Source organism: Grus americana, chromosome 2 (genome assembly GCF_028858705.1).
Source record: "Grus americana isolate bGruAme1 chromosome 2, bGruAme1.mat, whole genome shotgun sequence".
NCBI lineage: Eukaryota > Metazoa > Chordata > Aves > Gruiformes > Gruidae > Grus > Grus americana.
Genome location: NC_072853.1, coordinates 27,909,970 through 27,937,875, shown reverse-complemented (window position 1 = coordinate 27,937,875; position 27,906 = coordinate 27,909,970). Strand labels below are relative to the sequence as shown.

The 27,906-nt window shown below is 41.5% G+C and overlaps 1 protein-coding gene across 2 annotated transcripts in view; it reads left to right on the top strand.

Moving 5' to 3' along the window:
* Window positions 1-27,906, top strand: part of NECAB1 (N-terminal EF-hand calcium binding protein 1) — a 70,043-nt gene that overhangs the window by 5,702 nt on the left and 36,435 nt on the right. For both annotated transcript variants that reach the window (XM_054816352.1, XM_054816353.1), the window contains 2 exons: window positions 11,879-11,987; window positions 27,640-27,665. In XM_054816352.1, coding sequence (XP_054672327.1) covers window positions 11,879-11,987; window positions 27,640-27,665 — 135 coding nt within the window. The remainder of the gene's footprint in view (window positions 1-11,878; window positions 11,988-27,639; window positions 27,666-27,906) is intronic.

Here is a 27,906-nt window from a genome sequence, read left to right as displayed (position 1 = left end):
AAGTGTAACCACTAGATTTTTTCCTGGTGTACATAGTCACGGACTTGAACTTGACTTTAACTCCATTTCCCTTCTCAGAATTTCTGCACAATTTCAGACAAGTTACATTGTCCTTTTTGTGCCACATACCCCAGAAGAGAAATGAAGCCACTACCATGTCCCTGCATCACACAGAGTGTGAGATTCAGTATGTTTGAGGCTACGAAGAGCTTCTGTAGCTCTGCAGTTACCGTAATAGTATTTATACTTAGTTAACCAGAGTTAGATCTTACAGCATGAGAAGGAAATACAGGCTTGCAATTCTTTAGCACTGCAATACCAAAGTACGGGAAGAAGGGAGATGTGACTTCTTGCAGAAGCACCACAGCTCAGACAGGTTTAAACCTGACAAGTAGTTCCCAGTCAATCGTCAGAAAAGAGGTATTGTGCAGGTTCGATAAAGTGTACTCTCAGGTATCTGAAGGCAAATGGATACCATTGAGAAAATCAGAGAGAATAACATTCAAGGAAGAACTATTGGACAGTAAGGGGCTGCCATATGGTTTGATGGTATAACTGAGCCTCTTGAATAACCATTTCCTGTTGCTGAGAGGGCAATCCCACCCTCACAATCCACCTTTGGTTGTTATTCCTGTCCCAGCTCATGTGCAACAACTGGCACTTCCCACAAGACCGTGGCAGGCTCCTTCAGAGAGCTCAGGACCCTCAAAATCCATCACTGTGAGAGTTTTTTGGTAGTGTTTTTGTTATCTCACTCAATCAGCTTGCCAGTGGCTTGCAAGGGCAGTGATGGTGCAAGTTGAAACCCAAGGCAAGGGCTGGGATGGGGAGGAGAAGCACCTTACCCTTCAGCAGTGCCTTTCCAGCTTAGCTGCATGCCAACCACAGCCAAGCTCTGCTGGCATCCCCCGCAGACCTCCTCGTGGTGTTTGGAATAGCTGTTTATGTGTCTACCCTGAAGACTGATGAGAGTTAGAGCGCATAGTGCAGACCAGCGGTCGTCATCCCCCTGGAGTCAAAAAGAGTCCCTACAGCTTCATGTCCCTGCCCTGGACCTTGAACTCATTTTCTGTCCCAGCCCTGGTGGATCCACAGCACTTCGGTGGTCAGGAACACTTTCAGTCCTTGTTGGGGTACCCCACAGCTTATTTATATGTTGCTATTAAAATAGGGGAAACAGCCCACACGATCAGTAACAAACTTGCTTGTTCCAGGACAATATGAAACCACCTCAGCCTCAGAGCCTTTGGTCACCGGCATTCGTACCTACGTATGGATGCTTTACAACATATTATTGGGACCAAAGTAGTTTAGTTCTATTAATTTAAGTCCATGAACTTGAAATGATTTCAGCTCTTATGTGCTTAATTATGTTTGCTCAACCATCTGTTGCCCCTGGGACTTCCGCTTTGCTAATCTAGCACTGCCCAGGCTCGTGCCACATTAATAGGGAGGAGATTTGTTTTAAGGCTGGGAAGTTCAGTACCTTCTCAGAAAGGTTACTGGATACGTGAACACTTACCTAACATGTTTACACAGTTGTCAACACAGATTATTGGCTTTTGTTAATGACTAGGATACACTTTCAGTGTCACCCTTCTGTGCTACAGGAAACCAAGTATTGGCTTACAGTAACAAATACTATGTTACTGTCCATGACACCGTCCTGTTAAGTTCTCCCATACACTTCTAACAGGATTGTCTCAGAGCTGCCGTATTCGTTCCCTCCGTGAGATTAAAATACCTGAAAAATATTTATCATCAAAACCTTACTAGATACTTGCTTGACAGCAAGAAAAAAAACACATCCAAAATAGTGGTTCAAACTGATAAATAGGAGTGGTGTAGGAGATGGTGTTCTTACTATGAATTTAGGGACTGTGGGCATTCAGGTTAGCCTTCCACAACACAGACAGACAACTATTCTTGCAAAGACAATATAAAATAAGAGATCAAAAGAGCCAAGAAATCCTGCTGAATTGCTGTTACTCAAAAATACAACAATGATTTATTCAGTTGGGTTTACTTGAGAAACTCCTTTATCAAACAGTCATTCCCCTATTTGAAAGAAGCTGTACAAATGTTTCTTTTGGGGCGATGGCTTCTTTCTTTTCCAGCCCAGGTACATATATCATTCTGTTACCCTCTCGCTTCTGGAAATACCAGCTGTGCGCAGCTTCCACAGGAGAATCAGCTTCATAAACTCTATCTATAGCTCTTATTTCATGGCTGAGCAGCTCTGCTCTATATGGAGCAGATCCACACTCCTCCCGTAACCGAAAAGGGCGTGTGATTTTCTTAGAGGGACAACAAGGCATAGGGAAGGAATATCGCATTTCTAAGAAATATACGGTTCATAATATTGACAAAAGCAACAGAAAACCCTGAGGGGAAAAAAAGCAATTTCATAAAGGTGAGATGTTGCATATTGACCTTTTTGGAAAGGAGAAGTTTCAGGTTTGTATGTCAAAATTAAATTTTGGTCAGGTTTGCTTTACAAAACTCCATGCATTCAAAGGAAAGCATGTGGATTTTATACAGAACTAATTTGGAAAACTTTCAGCTAAAAGGAAAGTTCTTCATTTACTTCATTCCTTTTGCTATTTAAAACAAAATCAAACCCATTAAATTCCTCTCAAAAGGTAAAATCTTGTCCCTATCCTGCAATAGAATGAGTAAAGAAATATGGGAAGCTAGAACTGGCAAATGCAGTCTTTCCTAATTAAGAAAATTTTTTACCTCTCTCAACTCACAGGCAACAGTGGTTGCCCCACACGTGTGTGACTGCAGCACCTATAGGTGCTTCTCTGCATGAGGCATTTCTTGTATCTTCTGATATGCTAAGAGGGTCGTGGGGCGCACCATTAGCCTTGCAGTGATTTGCGATCAAGTGAAACAATTTCAGTTGTTGGCAAAGGTCACCCAGGGGCCTCTCCCGATCATGCAGCTTTGACATGTGCCCTTTTAGTATAACCTCATGCTATAATTTCCTCTTGATAGCACAGGAATGGAAATTCAAATATAGTCTATGTTACAGAAATCAAATTAAAAACGATGTGACTGTCAAAATAAAGAAAAAAGGTAATAATCTACTGAGAACACAGCTCTCAATTTTGCGAGACTAACAGTCTTCCTTCAGCTGAGAGAAGGTGCTTCACCACTGACGGTTCAACATGGACCAGAGTAAAGGATTACCACGAGATAACTGGAGAGCAGTACCCTGTCTTTGCCTGCATCAAGGTGGGGGGTCGTTTCTCCTCCCATCCTCCTGGGGAAGAAGGCAGCTGCTCTTCCCTTTTAGCTGAGTCTTTTACTTTATCATCTTCAGCTTTTTCTTGAGGGGAGCCTGGCTGCTGCAGATCTAATCTCTTATGATGGTGGAAACAAATTACTCTGAGCCCAGTGGCTTGGCTGCGAGCTTGCCTGGCTGTGGGCTGCTGAGGGTATGCACCAACACAACAGCCACCCTTGAAGGCATGAGCCTCCTCTCCTGCTTTGGGAACCTGGCATGCCCTGGCGTTTAAAACTGCTCTTAGCACTTTTCAGCGTGAGAACAGCCATCCAGTCGAACCTGCGGGGAGGAGGGAGTGACCCCCAGCCACGTCCTCCAGAAGAAGGACCTCTCAGATGTCTCCTCCACAGGTTTCAAACTGGTATTTGATTATGGCCTTGTTCCAAACTTACAGTTCCTGCCCCCAAACTCTCAGATCAGCTCCAAGCAGGAGCCCTAAAAAGGGCAGCTCTAATATGACAGGTTTAGAGAAGATGGTTTGTATATAGATGCTGTCATTGATTTGCAAATGCAAGTCAGCTGTTCTGAAAAAGCACTGAGTATAAGCTATATCTTAAACATCCTTAAAGCTCCTGAGAGAAAGATATTTGAAAACATCATAGGTAATATCTGCTATAGAAGCGGAGACTTTAAAGAAAAAAAAAAAAAGCCTTAACCATAAGGAACACAGTAAACAGTACACTGCAGGCAGTCAGGAATGACTGCAACCAAATGAGGGAAAATTAAAAAACTGAGTAAACAAAAGAAGACTAAAGCTCCAGAGATGGCCAAACCTGAATGTCAAACACCCAACACAGACCAACAACAAAATGTTATTAATGCCAGAACTAGCACATTTATATCGGGTTTCATCTTTTTCTCTGACATTTCAAACAATCACTCAGTGAAAGCTTTTTTCCCCCCTAAAAATACATCTTTTATAATGTCATTGAACTAGAATCTGTAAAATGAAAAATACAGTCAGATGAGACTAATCTTCTCATTCTGTCATATGTCTTCATTCAGCACTTCTTGATGTCCATGATACAGAGCAGGGACATCACATTTTTAAATGCAGAATTCTAAACCTGTATAAAATAGCATGATAATACACACAGTAGCAAAATTGTTGTTGATTGCAACGATCAAGGGATTTCAGCCCAGCTCTAAAACCATGTGAACATTAGCCCGACAAAAAACTGTGGGTCATAAATAAAGGATTCTTTAAAATAAGGCATGTGTAGCAGTAGCATCCTGTCACTTCCACTGGTGTCAGTGACCAAAGGGATTGATTCGCAGAGCATACACGTTTGAGTCCCCCGACAAGATTGCCACAGAATAACCAAAAAGCCACCAAGCTGCACCTGTACAATCATCATGAGGAAATCTTGCAACCCTCATTCTAGAGTCAGTTTTGCAGAGATCAGAATAGGTGTTTTCGTATTCATTATGTATTGACAGTGCCACTGCAGGACAAACACTGACTTTGCAGGTGAATCTTCTACCAGCTGCATCTGCTCATGTGTCTCCAGGTGAGCTTTGGCAGAATGACAGCTGCCTCACTACAGCAGTCCTCAGGTGTTGACTTCTCTTGGGGCAGCTCTAGGCACCATGATACCCAGAAGGGCCAGGTGACTTTACAGAGCATATATGCTGAATGGAAGCCAGAGCACAGAAATTCTCTGAGCTGCAGCATCACTGTTTTGAGCTCCCAGATTATTCAATCAGTACTGGTAAAATGGATTAGTAAAGCAAAACTCTTGTAGCGCAGCCTCCAGAGGCTCTCGCCACGCTGCTGTTTGCTTCCTGACCATCTGGATCCACTGCAGACACCACCCTGGCTCCTGTTTCAGAGCCCAGGCTCTGCCTGGGGTGGGATTCCCCATCCCACCTCCCTGGGTCCTTCAAGTGCTGCAGAGCTGGACTCTGCACTCCAGATTCCAAACATTATTTCTATAAAGATTAAATGCCTACTTTTAAACCTAAACCCTTTCTTTGTTAGCCTCGTCCCCTTGGGACCATTTGGTTACATGTGCTAAGCTTTTCCAGCGTAACAGCTGGAATAATGGCTCAAAATCATTATTTCTGATTATATCGACACTCGATACAGATCAGAGTCAATGAAGGCTTAGTGCATTTGCCCAGAATCTTTAAAGCTTCAGCCTATGGCTGTGCTTTTTCTTGTGCAACCCCTTATGCCTGGGACCTAGTGGATATTATCAGCATGCTCTTTGGCACACTGAAATGTATTATTTTGGCAGCACTTCCTTGGTCTGATTCCAGCCTATGTGCCGTGTGCCAATAAATCAGGTGGTTTTCAACTTTTTGCATCTAGTTCTGAACTACCTCGTTCTCTCTGTGCATAGGGCAATATCTGTTAGCACTCAAATGCTCTGATCCAAACCTTCTACAGCAGATATGGACTCTCTGTTCCTTCCAAAAAGGCAAGTCACACAGCAGGTCCCCAGGAGCAGGTGAGCTGGGACGAGGACCCACATTTATGCTGCCTTCCCACCGTGTTTGCTTCAGCCATGCAGGGGACTGTGGCCTGAGTGAGGCACTTTAAGGCTTTAAGTTCTTCAAAAGCAGCCAGATTTCAAAAAAGCCATAAGGGGCTGTCACAACTCCAATGAGGGACTTAGGAAGTCAGCTCCCATTGAGAACTGCGAGGGCCTGGATGGGGCTGTGGTTTTGGCCCTTGCCTTTCCCATGGCTGAACTGACTGCTTCATTTTGAGCACTGTCATTTCCTAGTCCCTGTTGTACCTTCCTGAGGAACAAATACTTTCTGTCCAGGTGGGGATTTTTCTATTTATTGGTTTTGCTTGTTGTTATCTCTTCTCCCTTTGCTAATTTTTTCCCTACAAGGGCAGAGGACTCTGCTCGTAGAGCCGCAGACCCTAAATAACCCAACTGCCCTGGCAGCGTATACGTTGCCAGCCTGGAGGCTGTGCACCATCTGGTTGGGCCAGGACAGTTCCATGGGCTCTGCTTTCCAAATCCCATCCCACTGAATCCAAAAAAACTCACTCAATAGCCAATGTGACTATTAAGCAGGTATCCTTTATTGCAGCGCTGGGAGTCGCACCGGGATATTTCCACAAACGTGCGTCTCAACAAGAAACAAATTGTACATGATTTATATTACAAAAGAGTTTACATATTCATTAGATTTCTGATAAATTTCATACCTATTCATTATTATTCCGGGAACTCATGAACATATGCTAATGTCCTGATACGCCTGCGCAGTTTCTTTCTGAGGTGGTTGTCAGGGGTCATCCTCCTCAAATCTTCCTCTTTCTCCTCTTCTTCAGTGTACACAGTTGGGTGACCTCTTCTTCATTATCTCTGTTTTGCAATCTCAGCAACCTTGTTATACATCCTGCCCAGATGGTCCCAGGCTTGTTGGCATATTGGGCCTCCCTTTATCAGGTTGCCTCAAACTTTGTGTCTTTTTCTAGTCCATACCCAAGGACTATTCCCTAATTTACGACCTCTCTTATCCTGTTTCTACATTCCAACTATTTTATTGTTTTCTTTTGTACTGGAGCATGAGACAGGCGAAGCCTGAGTTTGTGGGGCCTGACTCAAGTGTTGCCAAGTTATATTCTGTTTTTAAAATTGTTCTGCGCTAATTAGTTTCCCTTATTCACCACCAAGGTGAACCCCAGGATGAGCTTTAGTCCAGTGGGGTTTTTCCCCTATGATTGCCATAAGCTCTTGCATGTGGCTCTTCCAATTGCCATAAGCCCTAGGGCTGCCATTCAGTCACAGAAGCTCTATCTGATGTGGCTCCTGCTACGGAAAGACTGCTTTGGTGGTCCGTGGAGCCCACAGGCATGTTTAAATGCTAGGAAAAACTCACAGTCTTAACAAGAAGCCCAAAATAGGTGGGAATGGAAGCTATTTTGTTGTGCTTCAGCATTTTCTGGCATCTCTGCGAGACATCCTGCTCCTCTACATCACTGTAACTTCCTTCACTGGCTGCAGACTCACCATTTACCATCGTCTTCGGGCACATAGACTCCTAATATATACATGTCTTTGTTCATTATTTACTTGATATCTTTTAACTCACTAAAGTAATCTTTCAACTCAAAAAGAAAGTATGTGTGTGGCTTTCCTTCATCAGATATGCTGTTGTCTATTGAAGTCATAAGCAATCCTGAATGTGTCCTGGAGATTACTAGTGTTTCTGGAGCAGACTGGCTGGAGGATATCACTTGGGTCTATTTTACACATAAAAACATCTCATCAATAGAGAGGTGAATTTTACTGAAATAAATGTAAGAATGCAATTGTAACCTGAAGGAAGGCTCCTCTAAAACACTGTGCAAATATATTTCATTTTATTGTTTATATTTTTGTCTGGCAGTCAGGAGTATTTTGGCTCCAAGGAGGATGGGCAACTGTGCCTGTTTTTGAAGAAACCCCGCTTTTGAAAGACGTCAAAGAAGATACACAAAAGCAAGCAAGGCTTGCAAAACAGCTTCTTTGAGATAACGTTGCCAAGGCAAACACTGCTGAAGGTTGATTTGTCTGAGGGCTGCATGGCTTCAGAGGAGTTTGCCTTTCATGAATCATCCATCCCCTGTCGCTTTGGCAGTGACAGGGATTGAAACATCTATAATAAAGGTTTCTGCTCAGCTGCTCTGAAGCATTCAAACCAGACAGTAAACCAGTATTTATCTGGGCACTCCAAGGGCAGTGAGGTGTGCCTCAGGGAGGTTGTGCTGAGGATACGTAATGCACCCTTTAAAATAAAAGCCATTCTTGACACTTGAAAAAAAACCTGGCTAGGCAAATGTGTCTTCAATTAAACAGCACAAGGAGCGCTTGTTAGGGGTTGGGTCTGAGCTTCATCTGAGCACTGAGGAAGCGCAGGGGTGGCCTGGGCCACCAGTGGCTGAGTCCCCAGCTGCACTAGCAAAGCAGTTGCCCTTATACAAAATCAGAGAAGTTCCCAGGAGAACCAGAGCTTTTTTCAGTAAACCTAACTGTATGAAGCCTGTAAGTAACCAAATAGGTTCAAATCTCTTTGGGTTTTGCTAGCAACATGCTCAGCAATGTGTCAGTCAATGTCAATAACATTCAAGATGTTATTGAGAATAAATAGCAATAAAGCAAAAGGCAATGTCTGCTCTTGGATGATAAAATTTAAAGAAAATAGATAAAATGCCCAATCTGGCTGTTGGCAGATCATTGATTTTCTGGACTGATGTAAAGCCAATGATCCCGAAGAACAGATATAAATGGACAGATGTTTCAGGTTTTGTGTCATACCCAGACTGTTCTGTGAGTAAACTCATAATATGTTATCTCAGAAAAGTTGCCAAAAGTCACTAGTTTCTTGAGTATTTGTATAACTTGCATACAAATCACACTTCCCAGCAAAGTTCAAAGCTGCAGAGACGGTTTGATTAAACAATTGATTGTATCTGTATGAGCCAAAGGAAGCATAGCCGTGAAAAGAAGCTCATTTCAACACACTCAATATTTGATATTCCTTCTCTGTAACCAGTGCCAAATGGAAGATGTATTTAGATTCTCAATTAGGTAATCATGGCAGTTCTGTCAAAGAAAATTGCCTACCTTCAACATAGTATTGTGCTGTCTTGGTTTTTAGCTCTTGTAGATCTTGACATTTTATTTTGATCATAATGATGATTATCTCCAGCTACAATCTGTCTTTTCATATTAAACATTTCATAATGTTTTTGTTGAAGCAGACATTCAATTTGTCCAATTTTGAAACCTCTTGAAGATTACATATTTGAAGCCGTATATTCAAGTCAAAGAAACTATGAAATATGAGCAAGTAAAAGAGTGAGGAAACTCCTTAGCTCTACTCTTCAAATCTGCATGCTGTAGTACAGCATGTAGTTACAGGATTCAGATACTGCCTTTACAATAGTTTCTTAACCACTGCAAAATTAGGCCACAATATGTTGTAGATTTGTCTGCTGCTTAGGACATCTTAGTCTTATCCTCTACAGTTGTTTAGTGCCCTATGAGTGATTCAGCATGTTACCAAAGGAAGAGAAAGAGTCATGTGAACTTAAATTTAGTGCTACCCAAAGCAGTGTTACAAAGTGCTAGGCTCTGAAAATATCCTCTATGCTTCATCCAAAGGGTCAATCAGTTTAGATAAATTATTACTTAACTACTGTTTAACCATTCCAACTTCTAAGTTAAAGCAAAAGGTGGATCTTTTTTCTTTGGATTTTATTTGCTGATTATCAATCTTGCATTTAAAACTCACTCAGACACACTAGTCAATGAGGAACAAATTGCCATAACTGTTTTAATGGAGTTATGGATTTACCTCATCAAACCCATGCACTTCTGGAGTCATACCTGTACAGCAAAGAAAAGAGGGCGCTTGTTCTTCAGGACAGAAGCAAATGTCAGCTGTTTTTGAGGGATCCCTCATGAAATCTTGTGGACTTCCGTGGGGTCAGCTTTTCATTTACAAACTTCTTTCACTTTTTTAACATCCTACTGACAAGCATTGGTTGGTTTCTTGCATCACCTTCTATACAATGTCATTCAAAGCCCCATCCAGGCTCTAGTTCATTTCAGCAAACAGAATTATCTTAGATTTCTTCTTTTAATTGATGCCTTCTTCTCAGCCTTGAATCATATACACAGGAACAAATTAGTTGTTCTGACTGTCATATCATAGAATGGTTTGGGTTGGAAGGGACCTTAAAGACCATCTAGTTCCAACCCCCCTGCCATGGGCAGGGACACCCTCCACTAGACCAGGTTGCCCAAAGCCCCATCCAACCTGGCCTTGAACACTTCCAGGGAGGGGGCATCCACAGCTTCTCTGGGCAACCTGTGCCAGTGCCTTACCGTTGTTTAAATAGCCTTTGGGATATGATCAAAGGCCAGAGTTAACAGAGTATAATGCTGCTTGAATCTCAAAGTCCTACTTTCAAAACAGACAAGAGCCTAAGTCTGCTATTTCTGTCAGTGCAGCCATGGCCACTGTGGGCCTGTGGGTAGGACAGGCTGTCTAAATTGCAATACATATTTGACGTCACTTATGAAAAAAAAAAGTAAGCATGGAAAGTCTGCGGTATAGCACCTTCTCTGGGATTTTCAGACATGTGTAAATGAAATGAGATACAAATATGATCCTTTCTTCAATGAAATGCTGTAGTATTTATTGGAATACCCTTTAGAAAGCATCGATGGTTGTGCAGTTTGTTCTGACAAAAGGAGGGTAAAGCTTCAGTCTGAAGTGGCAACATCCTGAAAATACCAGATGAATTAATCTCTGCTTAACACATTTCAGCACAAGGATTTTGTCTCATGTAGTCAAGGGCTTGCTATAATTAAAGCTTAGTTAAGAACCAGATGAAAGAGACTCCACTAAATAATGTAGTAGAGATTGTAATAAGGACTTACTCCTCTTGAATTAATGTATAACCCATTACTGTTCTTCCAAATGTTATCATATGGTACTACCCCTCCCTCTGAGTCCCATTAGTCCTGTAGACACTTCCTAACTGCATGAACACGTTATTGATGATGATCAGGACCCACGTGGTGATGATTGGTTTTGTCCCAAACAAATGAGAGCAGCAGAAGCTTGGAAGATAAAGTCAACTTCTTCATAGTTGGGCTTCGCTGTATATTACATGGCCAATCCAAACTCCATCTGAAAATCCATCTGAGGATTTTGACTGACCTCTGATATATGTCCAAAACAGTTTCCTCATTCCTAAATTTTTGTGTAATCTCCAGATGAATTACATGCTGACAAATAGAAATTTATTTTCTATGCTGACCAAAAAAATGAGCTGAAATTCTTTCCAGTGGAAGAGGACACTAAGCTGGCTTCCTATTGCATGAAAGTAGAACTTCCTTTTATTTTGATAATTCCACAGCAAGCCTAGAGCTTTTTGAGAAAGATGTATTTTATGAAGAAAGAGAGAATCAAAATGCTGCAAATCAGTGTAGTGTATTGATTAGTGTCCTTAGCTAGAGAGGAGAGCCAGGGTCAGATCCCTGCTGCTATTGAATTGCGCACTTGAGTGTCAGTATCCCATGTGGGAGCAAGAGAGCAGAGGAAAGAGGAGGAAAAGGAAAGGAAAATAAATAGATAGCTCTAGATACAAGAAATTTTCATTGAACTAATATGTTCCTTCAACAAATACTTGCTTTTGCATTTCCCTGGTTTTTCTCTGTCCCCCTCAGATTCTGGAGGTCACTGATCTTCCTTGCAGAGGTGAAGACACTGGCATGGAGGAAGTAGGGGAAGCGTGGGGCACAACAGGGAGAAGCCACAGCGAATGGGATAAGGGCAAAGACAGGATTGTACTGATGTGTTTGTCAGTAGACTTACCAAAACCAATTATTTTTGCTTGAAAGATGAGAAGGAGGAAGAATAACAGAGTTATCAGGCAAACTGAGAACTCTGAGACAACAGCTGATGCATTTAAGATCATTGGGTTTATGTGTCTTTATCAAATATGTAAATTTTCTACACTTAATCTGAAGAGCTAGGCTTTTTAATAACTTCCTCTTCTGCCTAAAGTAAACAAGCAAAACCGTAAACGAAACTTAGGCACTTTCCATTTCTTCATTGTTTCAGACGATGGCAAACTGTCCTTTGATGAATTCAAAGCTTACTTTGCTGACGGAGTTCTGAGTGGAGAAGAACTGCATGAACTTTTTCACACGATCGATACACACAATACTGAGTAAGTGTCCCCTTCTTACAATTCGACTGTTACTGTCTGTACCCGAGAAGAGAAAAAAAAATATATCAGGTAGATTTTAGAAAACAAGTTAGAAGAAGAAAACTGCTTCAAGGAAGCTAAGCTGTGTCAAATGACTCTAAACTGTACATGTGAAGTGTTTCTAAACCTTGTAGAAATACTCGCATGTTCCAATAAATATGATTCGGGTACTGAGAACACAGGGTGGAAACTGGATGCCTTCTGTGTTCCCCACTCATGATAGTAAGGAAAAGGTCTGTGGCTTCCTTGAGGCTTAAATATGAGTTCCTCAATTCTTGACTCCACTGATTCACTGTCTGAGATGAATACTTTGGAGCAGATGTTGAGCAGGGAAAAAATGAATGAAGCAATCATAGTAAAGAGCAGAAAAAGCCATCTGGTCTGGTGCTGGCATGGTAATTGTGTTAGTGTTTGGACATCTCCATTACAGTTTGGCTTAACAAGGCCACAGGTTGAGGGTTTGAAGAATCTTACTTATTGCTTTCGACAGAGCCAAACTTGTGCCATTGCATGCTCTCTTAAGCTAACTTTTCCTTATCATCTTATCAGTGATTAAGGTAGATTGAAAACTGCGTGAATGGCCAGGCCCAGAGGGTAGTGATCAGTGGCACAAGGTCCAGGTGGAGGCCAGTAACTAGTGTTGTACCCCAGGGGTCAACACTGGGTCCATTCCTTCTTAACATCTTCATTAATGATCTGGATGATGTGGCGCAGTGTACCCTCAACAAGTTTACTGATGACACAAAACTTGGAGGAGTGTCTGATATGCCAGAAGGTCATGCTGCCCTGTCCTGCACCTGGGGAAGAACAACCCTGTGCACTGATATATCCTGAGGGCCATCCAGCTGGAAAGCAGCTTGGCAGAGAAAGACCTGGGGGTCCTGGTTGACACCAAGTAGAACATGAGCCAGCAAAGTGCCCTTGCCACAAAGAAGGCAAATGGTATTCTAGGCTGCATTAGACAAAATATTGCTAGCAGGCCAAGGTAAGTGATCCTTCACTGGTATTTAGCACTGGTGAGGCCACACCTGGAGTAGTGTGCAGTTCTGAGGTCCTCAGTACAAAAGATACACGGACATACTGGACAGAGTCCAACCATGGGCCACAAAGATGATTATGGGACTGCAGCATCTCTCCTATGAAAAAAGGTTAAGAGAACCAGGACTGTTCAGCCTGGAGAAGAGAAGGCTCAGGGGAGCTCAGCCTCATCAATGTATATAAATACCTCAAGGGAGGGTGCAAAGAGGACAGAGCCAGGCTTTTTTCAGTGTTGCCTAGTGACAGGACCAGAGACAATGGGCACAAAGTGAAACACAGGAGGTTTTCTCTGAACATCAGGAATCACTTTTTTACTGTAAGAGTGACCAAGCACCAGCCCAGAGAGATCGTGGAGTCTCCATCCTTGGAAATATTGAAAAGCCATCTGGACATGATCCTATGTAACTGGCTGTGCTTGAGCAGGGTGGGGTTGGACCAGATGACCTCCAGAGGTCCCTTCCAACCTCAGCCATGCTGTGATTCTATAGCTGAAGAAGAGAATGAATTTCCTTTTTATTTGCTTTCTGGCCATCAGCAGTTATTCACAGCAGGTGTCCCATTTACTGTTAATTAGGAGGGTGTTACTAAACTAGTGGGTTTTAAATTGGACTATTCCTGGGGTAGAGAAGGTCCTGAGGAGAGAGGTCGTTTATTGCTTTTGCTAAGATGTTATGAAGACATCATGTAGCAATCATGGTGTGGGTTGTGATTCTGTTTACAAGGAGCGAGTACACAGTAAATCAGTATTGTTTTTCTCAGCTGCATACAGTGGAGCAATGAGTATTAAGATGCTATCACAGCCCTGCTCCCAGGTAGGAGCAGTGTTAACAGGATCTTATCTCATCCAACGCCAAACTCTGTTGTGTCTCTGTTTTTTTTTTTTATCTCCCACAGGGAAAAAAACCCAATATGCTGTTATTTTGTATATACTTCTTCCTGACGGTGACTGTTCCATGGCTTTTTCTCCTTTGGATGTCTGCGTCAGCATCACACCGCTCCTTGTTCCCCTCTTCCTCAGCTTCTGCCACTCCTCCTCCACAAACACCCAGTTCTCGTGACAGTTGTGTATCCTCAGCCCCAAACGCCGACCCGAGCCCAGGCCCATCACCCTGGAGGCCTGTCAATGACCAGGTGTGATGCTGGCCATTGGCCCAGGCCCATCACCCTGGAGGCCTGTCAATGACCAGGTGTGATGCTGGCCATTGGCCCAGGCCCATCACCCTGGAGGCCTGTCAATGACCAGGTGTGATGCTGGCCATTGGCCCAGGCCCATCACCCTGGAGGCCTGTCAATGACCAGGTGTGATGCTGGCCATTGACATGACAACTACCCTTGCAGCAGAAGACCTGGAAGCCCAGCTGAGGGCTTTCTCAGGAACCATCTCAAAGCTTATTCTTCTGGAATCTTGTCCATTTTTTCTACCATTATCAGCTAGTTTAATGAATATATTCTCTCTCCTTGCAAATTTTGCCTCCCTCCTACCTAGGTGGAATTATTAAACCACTTTGCCTTTTCCAGAAAGTGTGAAGAAAGAAATCAATTGAAGTCTGAAATCTGATCAATACTGTACAAGTGTATGCTAGGGAGCACGTATCTCAGTTTATGATCATTTATGAACATCTTCCAGGATGATAAATATCAAAATTTTAAAAAAGTTTCTAGATTATCATTAGCCACTACACAAATATTTTTGTAAAAAATTCATTACTTACTTAGATGAATTCAGGTATTAACTATTCAAACTGTTGCTTATTTCAAGCCATTTAAATATGCAGTTTATATGCAGAACCACGTTTCTTTCCTGTCTTAAGAGCTTGGCTGCTTGTTTATAAAGATGTATGAAGTACTTTTCATGAGCAGTATTGTCTGCGTGATTATATTGAACCATTAAATGCCTACAGTTAGGAATCCTCTCTTAGATCTGTGCTCTGCAGTCCTGGGGGCTGGAACTAGATGATTTTTAAGGTCTCTTCCAACCGCCCCCCCAAAAAAAAAAAAAAAAAAAAGCATTCACATAGGCACCTAATCCATATAAACATAGGAATATATCCCCTAGGAGTAAATGTCTAAATGGCTCTATGGATTGTTTTTTAGCTCAGATCTCACTTACGTTTCTGTAAATCAGGCATAACCTCCCCAAAATCATTAGACGAAAGCCAGCACAAAGTGGAAATATGGAATTGGACTCCTAATCCCAAATCCATCCTAAAGCATCCAGTAAACCATGCTGTATTGAAGACTCTTGGTACTAGGATGCAACAAAGACAGAGGAAGAAGTTTCCCTGATATATCATTTTCCTTATAGAGACAACACAGGAGAAGCAGTATTCTAAATAGGTTATCTCTTATCATAAAAAAAAAGAAGAGAAATCTGTCACTGTTTCTGTGATTTCCCCTATTTCCCTAATTTGTCAAAAGTACTTATGTACTAGAAATTCAAAGCAGAAGGTTGCAGAAATACTGCTAAATAAATAGGCACTATGTATAGGAGAAGTAAGCGTAACATTTCAATTTCCTCAGGTTTCTTAAAATCAGTGACAAAGGTTGAGAAACAAATACGATCTTGAACAAATACAATGCATGCAGTCTACCTAATCCTACCAAAATGAATCAAGTGCTTCTGGGAACACCATGGGAATTTGCTTTGCAGGTTAAGAGCCTTCATGCAAATTTTTAACCCAGAGGCAAAGACTCATTTCAGAGACAAAGATTCGTTCATACAGCTTTGGACTTCCTCATGTTACTACATGTATGCATGAGATGATTGGTTTTATTTTACTATGATTCCATTTGTCTGCATTTGTCAGGGAGCATCCTGATAAGGGCAAATATCCTCAATGACTATGTAAGATTTCTAAGAAAAAAGATAGATGTTCTACATCTATTTTTCCTTTCTTTTCATTTGTAAAGATATATTTTTTTAATTTGTAAAATATTTTTATTTGTGATTATTATTATTATTTGTATAGCTTTTTCTCTTTACCAGAGAATATATAGATCTGAAGAATATGAATAAAAGTGAGAATAACATTATGTTTTTGTCCTGGGAGATAAGCTGAGAACAGGTAATGAATCTGGCACAGCAGCCATCGGAGGGAGGGATAATTCTCACTGTCCAAGAAAAGCCTGGCAAAAAGCCTGGCACAAAAGTCACAGAGAATATGTACTGTGAAGGATCATATTTTCATCTATTTCAGGGAATTGAACAGGTGGGAGACTACTAAATTACCTTTTCCAACCAGAAGAAAGGGTGCTTTCTTTTGACTGGTTAACATTGTGATAGAGTACAACCTAGCTACAGATAATAAGAAAACATGCCTGAAGCTTAAATTTAAAACAGCAACAAGAAGCTTTTAGAGTATGTTTTTTGTGATGTCTTTAACTGATAAAAGGCTTAGTGCCTGACTTTGCAGCTGAAAAGCATTCTACACCACTTGATCTTTCTCTTTAGCAGAGGCAAATACGTTTTAAAGACTTGCCATTAGCACCTTTGAAAGCTTTTGAAAACCTTGTCATCAGGCAGGGAGCAAGATGTAGCATGCCAAATATCAGATGGATATAGGAAGGAGAAACAGTTTGGGCAGTATAACATAAATTCCTTGTTAGTATAGCTTTCCAGCAAAAATCACATGAAGCAGATATAATAAGGAGGGAAAAACTTTACTCACTGGCATTTGCTGAAAAGAGCAGATTATGTAAAATGTCTCAAATTAACCAGCTGGCTAAGAAAAGCAGCAAAATGTTCATTGAACCTTGGGAAGTTTTGCAATGCAAGCATTAGGATAATCATGTACATATCAAACAATCCCCAAACCACCTATTTTGTGATGCTTTCACTTGCAAATGACCCAAGGGAATGAAATGAAAATCATGGTTTGTGCCTATTCTTCCCAAGTGGTTTATGGCTGGTTTTCAGTAGGGGAGGGTGAGAAATTCTACTCAGTTGTGTATATAGTGGGAGAAGATTTGCACAGATTATTTTGTCTCTCTTACCCAGTTAAAATACAGACTCTGTCAAACTCTGGGCAAATCATTTATCTTCTCTGTGCTTCACTATTTACAAAATGCAGACTGTAGTTCCCTATCCCAGAAATATTTCGTAAGCATTGAGATTATGCAGTGCTTTACACTACACGTAAATGCCTAGGACAGATGGCTGGGGAAGCATGTCATGATCTGCTAGATCGTTTCTCAGAGTATCTCAAGATTTCATACCCAGCTTGTCACAAGAGCAGACTTTGGGTTGTTTCCACCTGCGTTAAATCTTTTAGCTCTGCCAGCATTCGAAACCTCACTGTCTGTGTGCATGAGTCTTTGTACTTCAAAGCCTGAAGATAAAAAAGGAGAGATGTCCTTGGGGTGATTTCCATGGTCCATAAGCTCAGGGAATATGAATTCCCTTCTCAGCTCTGCTGCAGCAATCTTTCAAAAAAACCATTGAAATCATAAAAGACTTTCACTGGCTTAACACTTTTAAGGGAACTAAATTAACCAGGTATTAAGAGCCCCTGTTACATGGGTCCTAATGTCAGTCTTGTTGAAGAGACATTTAGAAGATTATTAACTTTTAAAAAGACCAAGCCAAGCTAATGTAACATACCTGTAACAGAACAGATAGGCTATGGAAGACCGCTAAAATGAGCAATTACCATTCTCAATGTGATAGCAGGGCAAATAATAGGGGGTTTAACTTCCCAGTAATGAAGGTTGTGTCTGCCTAACTGGCTATGATCTCTGCGCCTTGCTATTTGGTGCAGACAGGTGTTATCTGTTTTGCAAAGTAAAAGAGTCAATTGGTACTGCATCGACCGTAATCACCAGGAAAAAAGATGAGTAGGAATTAGTTACCAACACATAAAGTTCCCAAAAGATAGGTGGAATGGGAGTTCATTATGCCAGGATGAATTTATATTTACAATTTTTATAGACCCTAAAGTACAGGTTATTCATCCAGGGCAGATCATTGCTTTTACTGAAAATTTACATTAGCTAAGGTTCTTTCCTCAGTACATCATTTGGACATATATTTTGCAATTTATGAACGTACAGGTTATTTTTTCTATTTCATAAAATCTGCATTACCTTTTTATAACATTTTAAACATTAAATAAATACCAGTAAAGACACACTGTACAAACTGATTCCTTGATTGTTTTAGCTTCCATTCCTTTTTCCTTTTGATGCAGCCTGAAACAAATGTATAAATTAATATACATCAGGTACAAAATAGATGCATGCGAAAAGAAATAATTTTTTCCCATATTTTAGTACTGCTACAATATTTTACCTTTCCTGAAGTTCTTTTAAAACAAGAATTATATTTGTAAGAGCTGGCAATCCCAAAGATAAATTGTGAACAAATTTGTGGAGGGGTCCTCTGTCCACTGAACCATAAGCCAATATAATAATGAGTTTAAAAGCCAACTACTAGGTGCACAGTTATACAGAAATTCCCCCCACGGGCAAACTAGCTCATACCTGTTCACAAGGGCTTAACATAGGTGTGTGGGTTTTGGTTTTGGGTTTGTTTTTTTTTTTAAAAATCCTTCTATGACCACAAGGAAGTAAGAGGACACTGGACCAATGCAGTGACCCAGTGAATGTCAGTATCCTGTTTGTTGATCAAGGCAGGGAGATAATACCAAGAATTAAGTCATACATTACATTAATTTTGATGTTCTTCAGTAAAATAAACAACCTCTGATTATTCAGAGATACTGTGCTTCAAAAGAGACAGTAGACTGCTTTGATTAGGCCATACAGCTAGCATTCCTGATGTGTAATCAGCACAAGGTGACTGCTTTAGGGGGGTAGCAGTTAACTGTTCTTCCTTAAATGCAGTATTGTCATAATTTTACACTGAAGCTGAAAGCCAATTAGGCATTTGACTTCCACTGAAAGTCACTTCTGTTTGTGCTTTCCAGGGTGTCCTGAAACCTTTGGGCAATCCCTATTCAATGACTTACCATTAAATAGTATAAAAAGACTGTTATGGAGAGTCCCCACTCAGACACCCTCTCTCTGCCAGGGTACGAAAAGGCTTTGCATCAATTCAGCAGTGATTAGTTCTGGGCTCTTACAGCCAGGTCTCCAGGTTTTCATTTCCTAGCATGCAGCACGTAGCACTTGCATCTACTGCAAAACAATGTCTTGTATTTAAAGACCCTTGGGGGGAAAAAAAAAAAAAGAAGAAAGTATAGGCAAGGAATTAACAGTAATGATTATTAAAGAATTAAGCTTCATCCTTGAGTTGGACAATGACCCTTCTTCCCCTTATTCATAATGGCTTAAGTGTTTTGCAGATAGCCCAGAAATAAGCACACTATAAGCATTCCGGCAACATCTTAAGCTCTGTTGAAGGTATCAGGAAGGCAAGGTAGATCCCCACATCGTGTTGGGTAGGAGTCGAGCCACCACAGCACAAGTTAGACCAACATGAGAGGATGGCTGTGAGAAGGGAAGGAGGAAGAGGAAGAGCTTATCTTTGCCTCCTGATTTGACACATATTTGACATAACATCTATGTCATACATACATAATGCAACAGTTGGGAGCTTGTCAGTCCTTGTCCTGAGCCCTCAAAAACACTCCATGCATTCTACGTGAAAACTGAGTTGACCTTTTCAGAGGAGTTTTGTGAGGGTGAAGGAAGCCTGGTGTGGTTTCTCACTCCTCTCTCCCCTCCCCAACCTCATCTCCAAGCTCTGCAGTGCTCAGCGAGGCCCTGCAGGGCTGGTGGGAGCAATGCGAAGGGTGTTGGAGGCAAATGTAGGTGCTGCAAAGTCACCAGAAGTCTTTCCCACAGCCAACAAGGAGGGTGACAACACACAGCTCATGGAGGACATGGTCTGCAGGTCATAGCTGAAGTAATTTTGAAGCCGAAGACCCACATGCTCTGCTGTCTTGGAGCATCCTAGTTACTAACTCCTTGATCAAGTAAACGTGAAACGCTCATTTTGGTTGGGTAGCAATTTGTACTATCATGACACAAGTGTAAATCACAACACACAGCTCAAGGCAAAGGCTATCAGTGACTGATGCTCAAAGCCACCTGAAGACAGAAGTGAGCTGATGATGTTAACTACAAGAAACACTTCCTGTTTTCAAAAATTGCAGGCTTTTACAAAACAATATCTAGGAAGTTTAAGGCTGAGGAGAGAAGAGTGGATTTGTTTTGCAACCTTAAGCATTGTGTTTCTGAACATATTCTCCTGAGCACTATTTTTAGGAGCAGATTGTAGCACAAGAATATTTTACAGATTAAATACGAAGAAGAATCATTGAATGTGACTGGCTTTTGCTGACTTTCAACTTGAAAAATATTGAAGAATTTTTTGGTGTTATTTTCATTGCTATTTTATTTCTTGGCCCTTATGAATCACTAAATTATGATGTATACACCAAACCCAAATCTGAAGATCTTCTTCCTCCCATATTTGCATCTAATCAGGAACAAAAGTGGTATTTTTATTGTAAACTTGGTATTTTAAGTACTTTAACAATGTGAGCATCATTCCTACTACCTAGTTTGTATCTAACATTTCTGTGAGCTCTCATCCAGTTTCTAAATCCAATGTGTGCATATGTTCAGTGCAGCTGCCTGGGAGTTGTAATACTGCTGAAGAAACTATTTAAACTCCCAATTAGCATTCTCTAAACAATTAATGAATTGCATTACCTGGACTTCACATCTGTCTATTGAATGCTAAACAGCTTGCCTGCAAGACAGTATTGCAGCACAGTTTTGCTTCAGAGGAGGTAGATCGTTGGAAGTACAGCTGTCTTGTTTACATGTGTTATTGCCTGAATAATTGTACTGAAAGTAGAGAAAAGTATCAGCAGCACAGGTCATTTTATACATGGAAACAAGTATGCAGGAAACGTTTGAAATTTGTGGCTTATGGGGTGAGCGCTTTTACAGCTAATTTCTTTGGTAAATCTGCCCCTGGTCAATTTTAATGTCAAGTCTGATGAGCCCACGTTTCAGCAGAGCAAGAATCTTTGACGTGGTTAATGGTTTAGTGAATAGGTTTTAGCAGTCGTTGCAAACGTAAACCTCCCTTTTAGTCTTATCCTTCTCTCTTCCCTCCCCCCACTCATAACTTTCATGGAAATTGTTTTTGCATAATGGCATCCTCAGGGAAAAGGTGTCAGAAGATAATGAGAAGATTTGGCAAAGTTACAAACTAAGAGATATGCAGAGGATCTCGAGGGGATTCAGTCTGTAGCACTGCTGGAGAGATACTGCGATAAACGCTTCACTGATTACTGACTCATATGAGTCAGTGGGGAATCAGACTTGTTTTTCTCACTTTTCTCATTGGTAAAATGAAGTCCTCATCCAGGACCTTAGTTACAGGGTAGGAGGGATGCTAGAACTATTGAGACAGACCTGAGGCAACCTCCCAAAGGCAGGTATCCCATTAAGTTTTTGCATGTGGCACAATCTAAAGAAGATAAACTATGCACAAGCCGGAGACGAGTTTGGTGAGGACCTGGCAGTCTTGGACACCTGCAGCTCTGAGCTTGTGTTGGCCATTTGAGAGAGTCTGTCATGCTGTGTGTATTGCACATGTAGGGATGGGACTTGGCACTATGGAGACACATCTACCCTTGCATGTGTACCTATCAGCAGGGTGTCTAAGGGTCTGGTTCTGGTTTATGAAGTCACCTGAGAAGTAATACTGCTCACCCAGGCTTCAGCACTGTTGCCCAGGCACAAGGCCTTTACAATACTCCCATCTGAAACACGAGCCCAAGGTGGACAGGGTGGCATAGGAGATGCAGTTGGGACATGGGTGGTGGGAGAAATGCTAGAGCATCTGAAACAACACTTAATGCCTGGGTTATATTCAATTACTCAGGCTCCTGCCAGCTGGTTCACTGAGAAGCCCCCAACTCCACTGGGGCTCCTTTGCTGGGCAGGGGAGGTTGGACACCCAGTACACGTAGTGACATCTACATTTAGGACTCTGAGCCCCAAATCCACCTCCCTCCCACCTGCCCAGGTCTTCATTAGCAGAGCCCTAGTTTCTCCCTTGGGTCAAAAGAGAAATGCTGATGTCATCTGCCCTAATAGCAAGCTCCAAAAGGATGCCAATTTGATGTCTGAGAGCAAGAGGTTGGTTAGCGTTATCCTTGCAATCGTGGGAACCCACCCGACTGCATTAGCCTGCAGCCCAGTGCTCTGCACTGAAACTAAAATTAAATGCATGTTAGATGGGACCACAGTGCTTCCTTGAAGACTCTGATTGTAAAGATAATAATGAGAAACCCTCAGTAGTTTAACAGTAGTTGAAGGATAGTAATTATCTATGCTTTGGATGGTTTTCTTTTGTTTCAGCTGGAAGGTGTATTTTAGTCTCATGCTATTGCTGATTTATCATGGTTCGATACAAGCACACAGAAAAAATAATTAACTTCTAAGTACAATGAGGAAAAAAAAGATTTATTAAAAACAGCACGAGACACAGATAAGGTCTTTAATTAGGTGAACTGCAGATGAGTGAAAAGTGTTTTTTCTAAAAAGCAACTACTGAATGCAAAAAATTGCAGGAGGAAAATAATATATTGGGGTTTGACCATTTTTTAAAACTAGATCTTTTAAATTAAATAAGAAAATGAGAATTTCAGGCACATGGTGCAGCACTGACATCAGAAAGCTGTGCTTGCTGCTATTTAAGAGACATAATTGCAGCTATTTGCTCTAACTCAGACTTTTCAAGACAATAGCTACAGAAATCAGTTTGTAAAGGAACTACAGAGAAAGAGGCAAGATACTGGTCAGAATGAGCTGATTATACAGTTTACTATTTCATGACTGAACAAAACAAGTTCACTGAGAATGATTTACACAATCCTGATGCTAACAGATCTTTGGTCAGACAGACAAACTGCAAATAGACTTGCCTGAAATTTTTCCATATGAATGGTTATTTTTAATGGGAAATTCAGCTTTCTGCAGAAAAAATGAGAGTCACTCACACTGGGAAAATCAAACGGTAATGGGTAGTTTCAATTGCATTGACCTAAATGGAGCTGACCTAGAATGTTTCAGTTCGGTTCTTCAGAAGACAACATTGGCTTCCTAGCAGTGAGCTCAATGCTTAATGGTAGGTGTAGTTTGAGGGCCTACTCCCTTCCATGATCTGGGTTTCCCAGAGAACCACAGCAGATTTGGTATCTATCAATATGTGCATTTCCAAGGAGTTTAATAAACCCAAATAAATGTGTAACAACAAATATTTTAATCTCAGTTTAAAAAAAAAAATCATTTTTTGACAAAACCAGAAGTTGAAACATTATCATCTTCTACAGGGTGAAAACTCTGAACGTTGCTCCTTGTGGCAAAAGAGCCACCATGACATTGCCTCTCATCTCTTTGTTTAGGTTGGTGTGATTCAGACTGCTAAAAAAACCATAGCTCTGTAGCCCTTGTACAGTTCTTGACAGATTTTAACCCGCACAGCAACTTTTAATAATATTATTAAGACTTTTAGCAACACAGAGACTGTGATAGCTAGGGTGATTAAGGTGGGTAGCCTGTTACGTTGTCATTGCATCCCTGTGAATCATTGCCTAATGCAAAGAACTACGCTGGGTTTTTGTCGGACGAGTTGTTACTCAGTACAAATGACTTTATTCTCTCCTGTAGTCCTGCCACGCTCAGAGCAGTGAGTGACGATTCTGAAGTTATCACTTGGCCTGGAGCTAAGCATAAGCAAACTAGGCAATTATTTAGTGCAGCAAAATGTGGGACACTAAAACAGCCGTGACCCCACTATCAGAGCCCAGAAAGCCAAGCTGGATGCCACATTTGAGAGGCCAGAGGGTGCCCAGTCCAGCTAGCCCTGGGGGTGAAGAGCAGCAGTGTCCCTGGGGCAGCAGGAAGGCTGGCTTCCCAGGGACCAGCCCCAGGAGCTCTGTCCCACTTTTGGCCCTTCTTCTTCCTCTCCCATTTCTGTGGCCAGAGGCCAAAGCCTGGGCTTGTCCCAACACCGCATCCTACTGATGGCAAAAGGCAGTTTTGCCTCCACTGGTAAGAAACCTCGAACAAACCTGAGCTAAAAACTCTTTGCTATTGCAAAGGAGCTGTGAAACAGAGTATCCTTAAAATGGAAGTGCTCACATAAAGCTCCTTTGCACAACACTCTCAGTTCTGTTGGAGCACTTGTTTTGCTGACTTGAAGTGGGATGGTATGCAGGCTTTCTTGTTGCAAAGAGCTTACAGCTTTTTGGCTGAGATTGTCCATGATGACTATTCAGTTACCCTTGCACAGTCTAAGTAACACTTAATTCCTTTCAGTCACAAATTATATGCTTCTACTTAAAAATAGGAGATACCAGTCTCAAACTTTCCTCCCTAAAACCAAATTTAGCAGAGACACATGCAAATGGAATGTCCAAGAAAGAGTTGGTTCAAGCCTCTGAAATAAATCCTTCACATATCTGAGAATGAGGAGAGATCTGAAGAAGAAAGCATTCTTTTTCTCCAGCAATGATAGTCATGGCAATGAATTTCCTAAATTAGGTTAGTTCATAAAGTCTTTCATATTTTATCGAAGAATCCAATACTATAACTGCTTTAGATGTCAGGGTCCATACTTTATATGCAATTACGGTGCTGAAGAGATGTCATCGCCTCTTCTTGTGGTTCAGGGAAAATACACAGATCTTCTGCTAGTACTTCTGCCTAGAGGCGCCTTTCATCCCAGAGAATGCTATGTCTCAGGTCAGCGGATGGGGCTGTGGATGGGTGGAATAGCTTTAACCTTCCCTCCTCCCTGGCTGGCCCCAGTCCACAGCTGACTGTGGTGGGCAGAACGAGAGCGTGATCACAGCTGCTTTGTGCTCCTACATTTTGGGCCACTTCCAGGGGTACCACAAATGGTCACTTTTGCCACAGTTCATTCAAGTGAATTTGCTTATGTGTCTGTCACTGAGCAACAGGTACGATCAGCTTTGCAGGGATCAGGACTGCTCAGTGGAATATTTGTAATAGTCCTTTAAAAACAGCTTACGGTATTAGGTAGGGAACATTTTAGACACAAAGTCAGCCATGTAAAAGGACTGTATTTAGTAGTCAGAAAGCAAATTGAGAGCAGAAGTGTAAAAAAATGATTGTGCGACATGACGTGAATGCATTCGGCTGCACCTTATGCTTTGGGTGCGCTTATCAGGAGTGGCATGCTGGCATCTGGATGTGAGTCACCCAGCAAACATTGCAAATAACATGTTCAGCGTTGCCAGATTATAGGTCTAAGCTGAAGCATCCGTGGCATATGTACCCAGTGAAAGGATGAACAGGTGCCCACTATAAACCTGAGTGTTGCATTGCAGAACCCTCTAGCGTGCACCTCACTCCTGTACTATTAGATATGTTCCAAACTTCTTTAATTGCTTCTGCAGCATCCTGCAGGGAGCTCATAATTGTTTGTATACGGAAAAAGAATTTCTAGGTTTGTTCATGACTGTGTTTGAAGCAGCATGTTATTATTTCTGAGAGAATGAAATAATCAATGACACAAAATTATAGTTTCCCTGCGTAGAACAGCATTAAATAGGATGCCAAGAACAATGGAGCCTCAGAAGATATTTATAATGGAGAAGGAAATATCACGAATATGCTAGACTGAAATCCATGCTCTTTATGTCATTTCCATTCTCTGTCACAGGCTCCCTGAAAGCTGCTGCACAAATCACTTTGGACAATAATTTTCTCGTTGTTCAGGTGCCCAATTCTAATTGAAAATGAATTCAGCACCCAAATACTTTTTCATTTTTCTCATAGTCCATTTGCAGCTGCATCGCTTCTGTCAATAGGACTAACAGCGATGTTCTGATGACAGCAACGCTGAAGCCTCTGAGCGACTCCCTTACTATATCGCTACCACACTGCTGAGGATACTGCAGAAGAACAAGGACCAGAATGGATTTTTATCAGGAAATTTTAAGAGAGAGCCTGAATTTGACTGGCTAACAATGTGGAAGGCTGTTTTAAACACAGTTATTGAGCTGTACATTAAGAAATGCAGAAATGTCTTTTACAAAGAGAAGACAGTAGGGCAGATGATGTGAATGGGCAAAAAATGCAGGGACAATGAATAAAGACTAGGCATCTTAACGGCAAACTCCTGTCATTTAACATCATCATATTCTGTCACTGCTTTTTGACTCAGGCAACTTCCCAGCTTTCAAGGTTTCAGTTTGCATTCAAGGAGTGAGCATCTGTTAACCTAAGAGTTAAGTTTCTCAGCTTCAGCACTGATTCTTACTATGCATTTCATTATACCTGCCACCAATTTCATTGGAAAAATCAGATGCAAGACCTATTTGTAGGCATCCAACTAGGCCTGTTCAAGTGCAGATCAGGTCACCTTTAGTTAATAAAAGTTGTGGGAAAATCTCATTTACATCATCAATTAAAAGCGTTCAGAAGTTTTATAGCCCTGAGTATGCAAGTTTGTGACAACCCAGGATGATGCAATTTCTGTCTTTCTCTCTCATGAAATAAAAGCCAGATGTATGGAAGTTAGCATTGGTGAAAGTGACTTTAAGATAATACTGTGTCATCATTTTATTAAAAGGTCAATAAAAAAAGCCCATTGAAAAGATAAGTGAAAAAATCCAAAGTGCAATCAGCCGTTCAATATTCACCCCTCAGCAAGATTCAAAAAGGACATTCATGCTTTTAAGTTTCGTTAATAATCAGTTTCTTCTCCTCCTTGGAAGAAAGTCAATATGCTAACTTTCAGAATTGAGCTGTAGGTCAAATGGTTTATCTTTTGACTATTAAAGCCTCAGAGAGAAAATATTGCTTAAGAGTTGATTAAGATGAAATCTGTTTGAAGTGAACAGTTTTGAATTGTATGGAATCCTTGCATACACGTATGCATTTATATGGGAATATGGCAATACAGCTATTCTTTTCACATCACTGATTTTGCTGAAGTTAGTACTGGTGAAACAGTTTTGTATGGCCAGAAAGACTTAGAAACCACGTGTGCTGATGGGCTATGTCTGGTTTCATCCTCCTGCTGTACTGTCTCTCCTGTGGAGCACTACTGCCTGGTGAAGACTGCAAACAGAAGTCTGTTGGGTTTTTCCCTTGTTTAGCATGGAGCGTCAAGCTCTTCGAGCCATGCTGTCCAGCATGACAGCCACAGGAGTACAGGCTGAAAGGTGTGGGGAAAAAAAAAACCAATTTCTGGTGTTTAGATGGATTTCTGCCAGCACTAGGAGCAAGTGTGTAAAGCCTGAGGAGCAGTAACCGCATCATGATGCCCAAAGGCTAGGTGAGGAACTTCAAAGGGGGCTGGCAGTGAGTAGGAAGGTGCCAGTGGGAATGTTATCAGGAAGGGAGGCTGCGCCTGCTGCCAGCTACAGCCTTCAGCTTCGGACAAGCCTACCTAAGGCAGCAGAGAAAGGCCAGCCAGGGCCAGGCACTCGCATCTCCTGCTACAGCCCCAGCAGGGAAGTTTCATATCCCAGTCAGGTTGATATTGAGTCCTACTAGTTACCAATCCAGCAAGAAACATTGCTAAGCTCACTAACCTTCTGTCCTCTTGTCTTTCCAGCAATCTTGACACAGAAGAGCTCTGTGGTAAGTTCCTTTTATTTTTTTGGCAAGGAGATAATCTGTGCCTGCAGCAGCCCTGTGCAAGTGAATGTACCATGTGATATGATTGTTTTTCTGTTTAATCTTTGTAGCTCAAATGCAAAAAAATTTCCATTGAAAGAACTCTTGGGGGAATGCAGATGGTTTATAATCTTTCAGACTCTCATCCATTACATGCAGAAATTACTTTGAAAATATTTTTCCTAATCAATACTTCACATTCGCT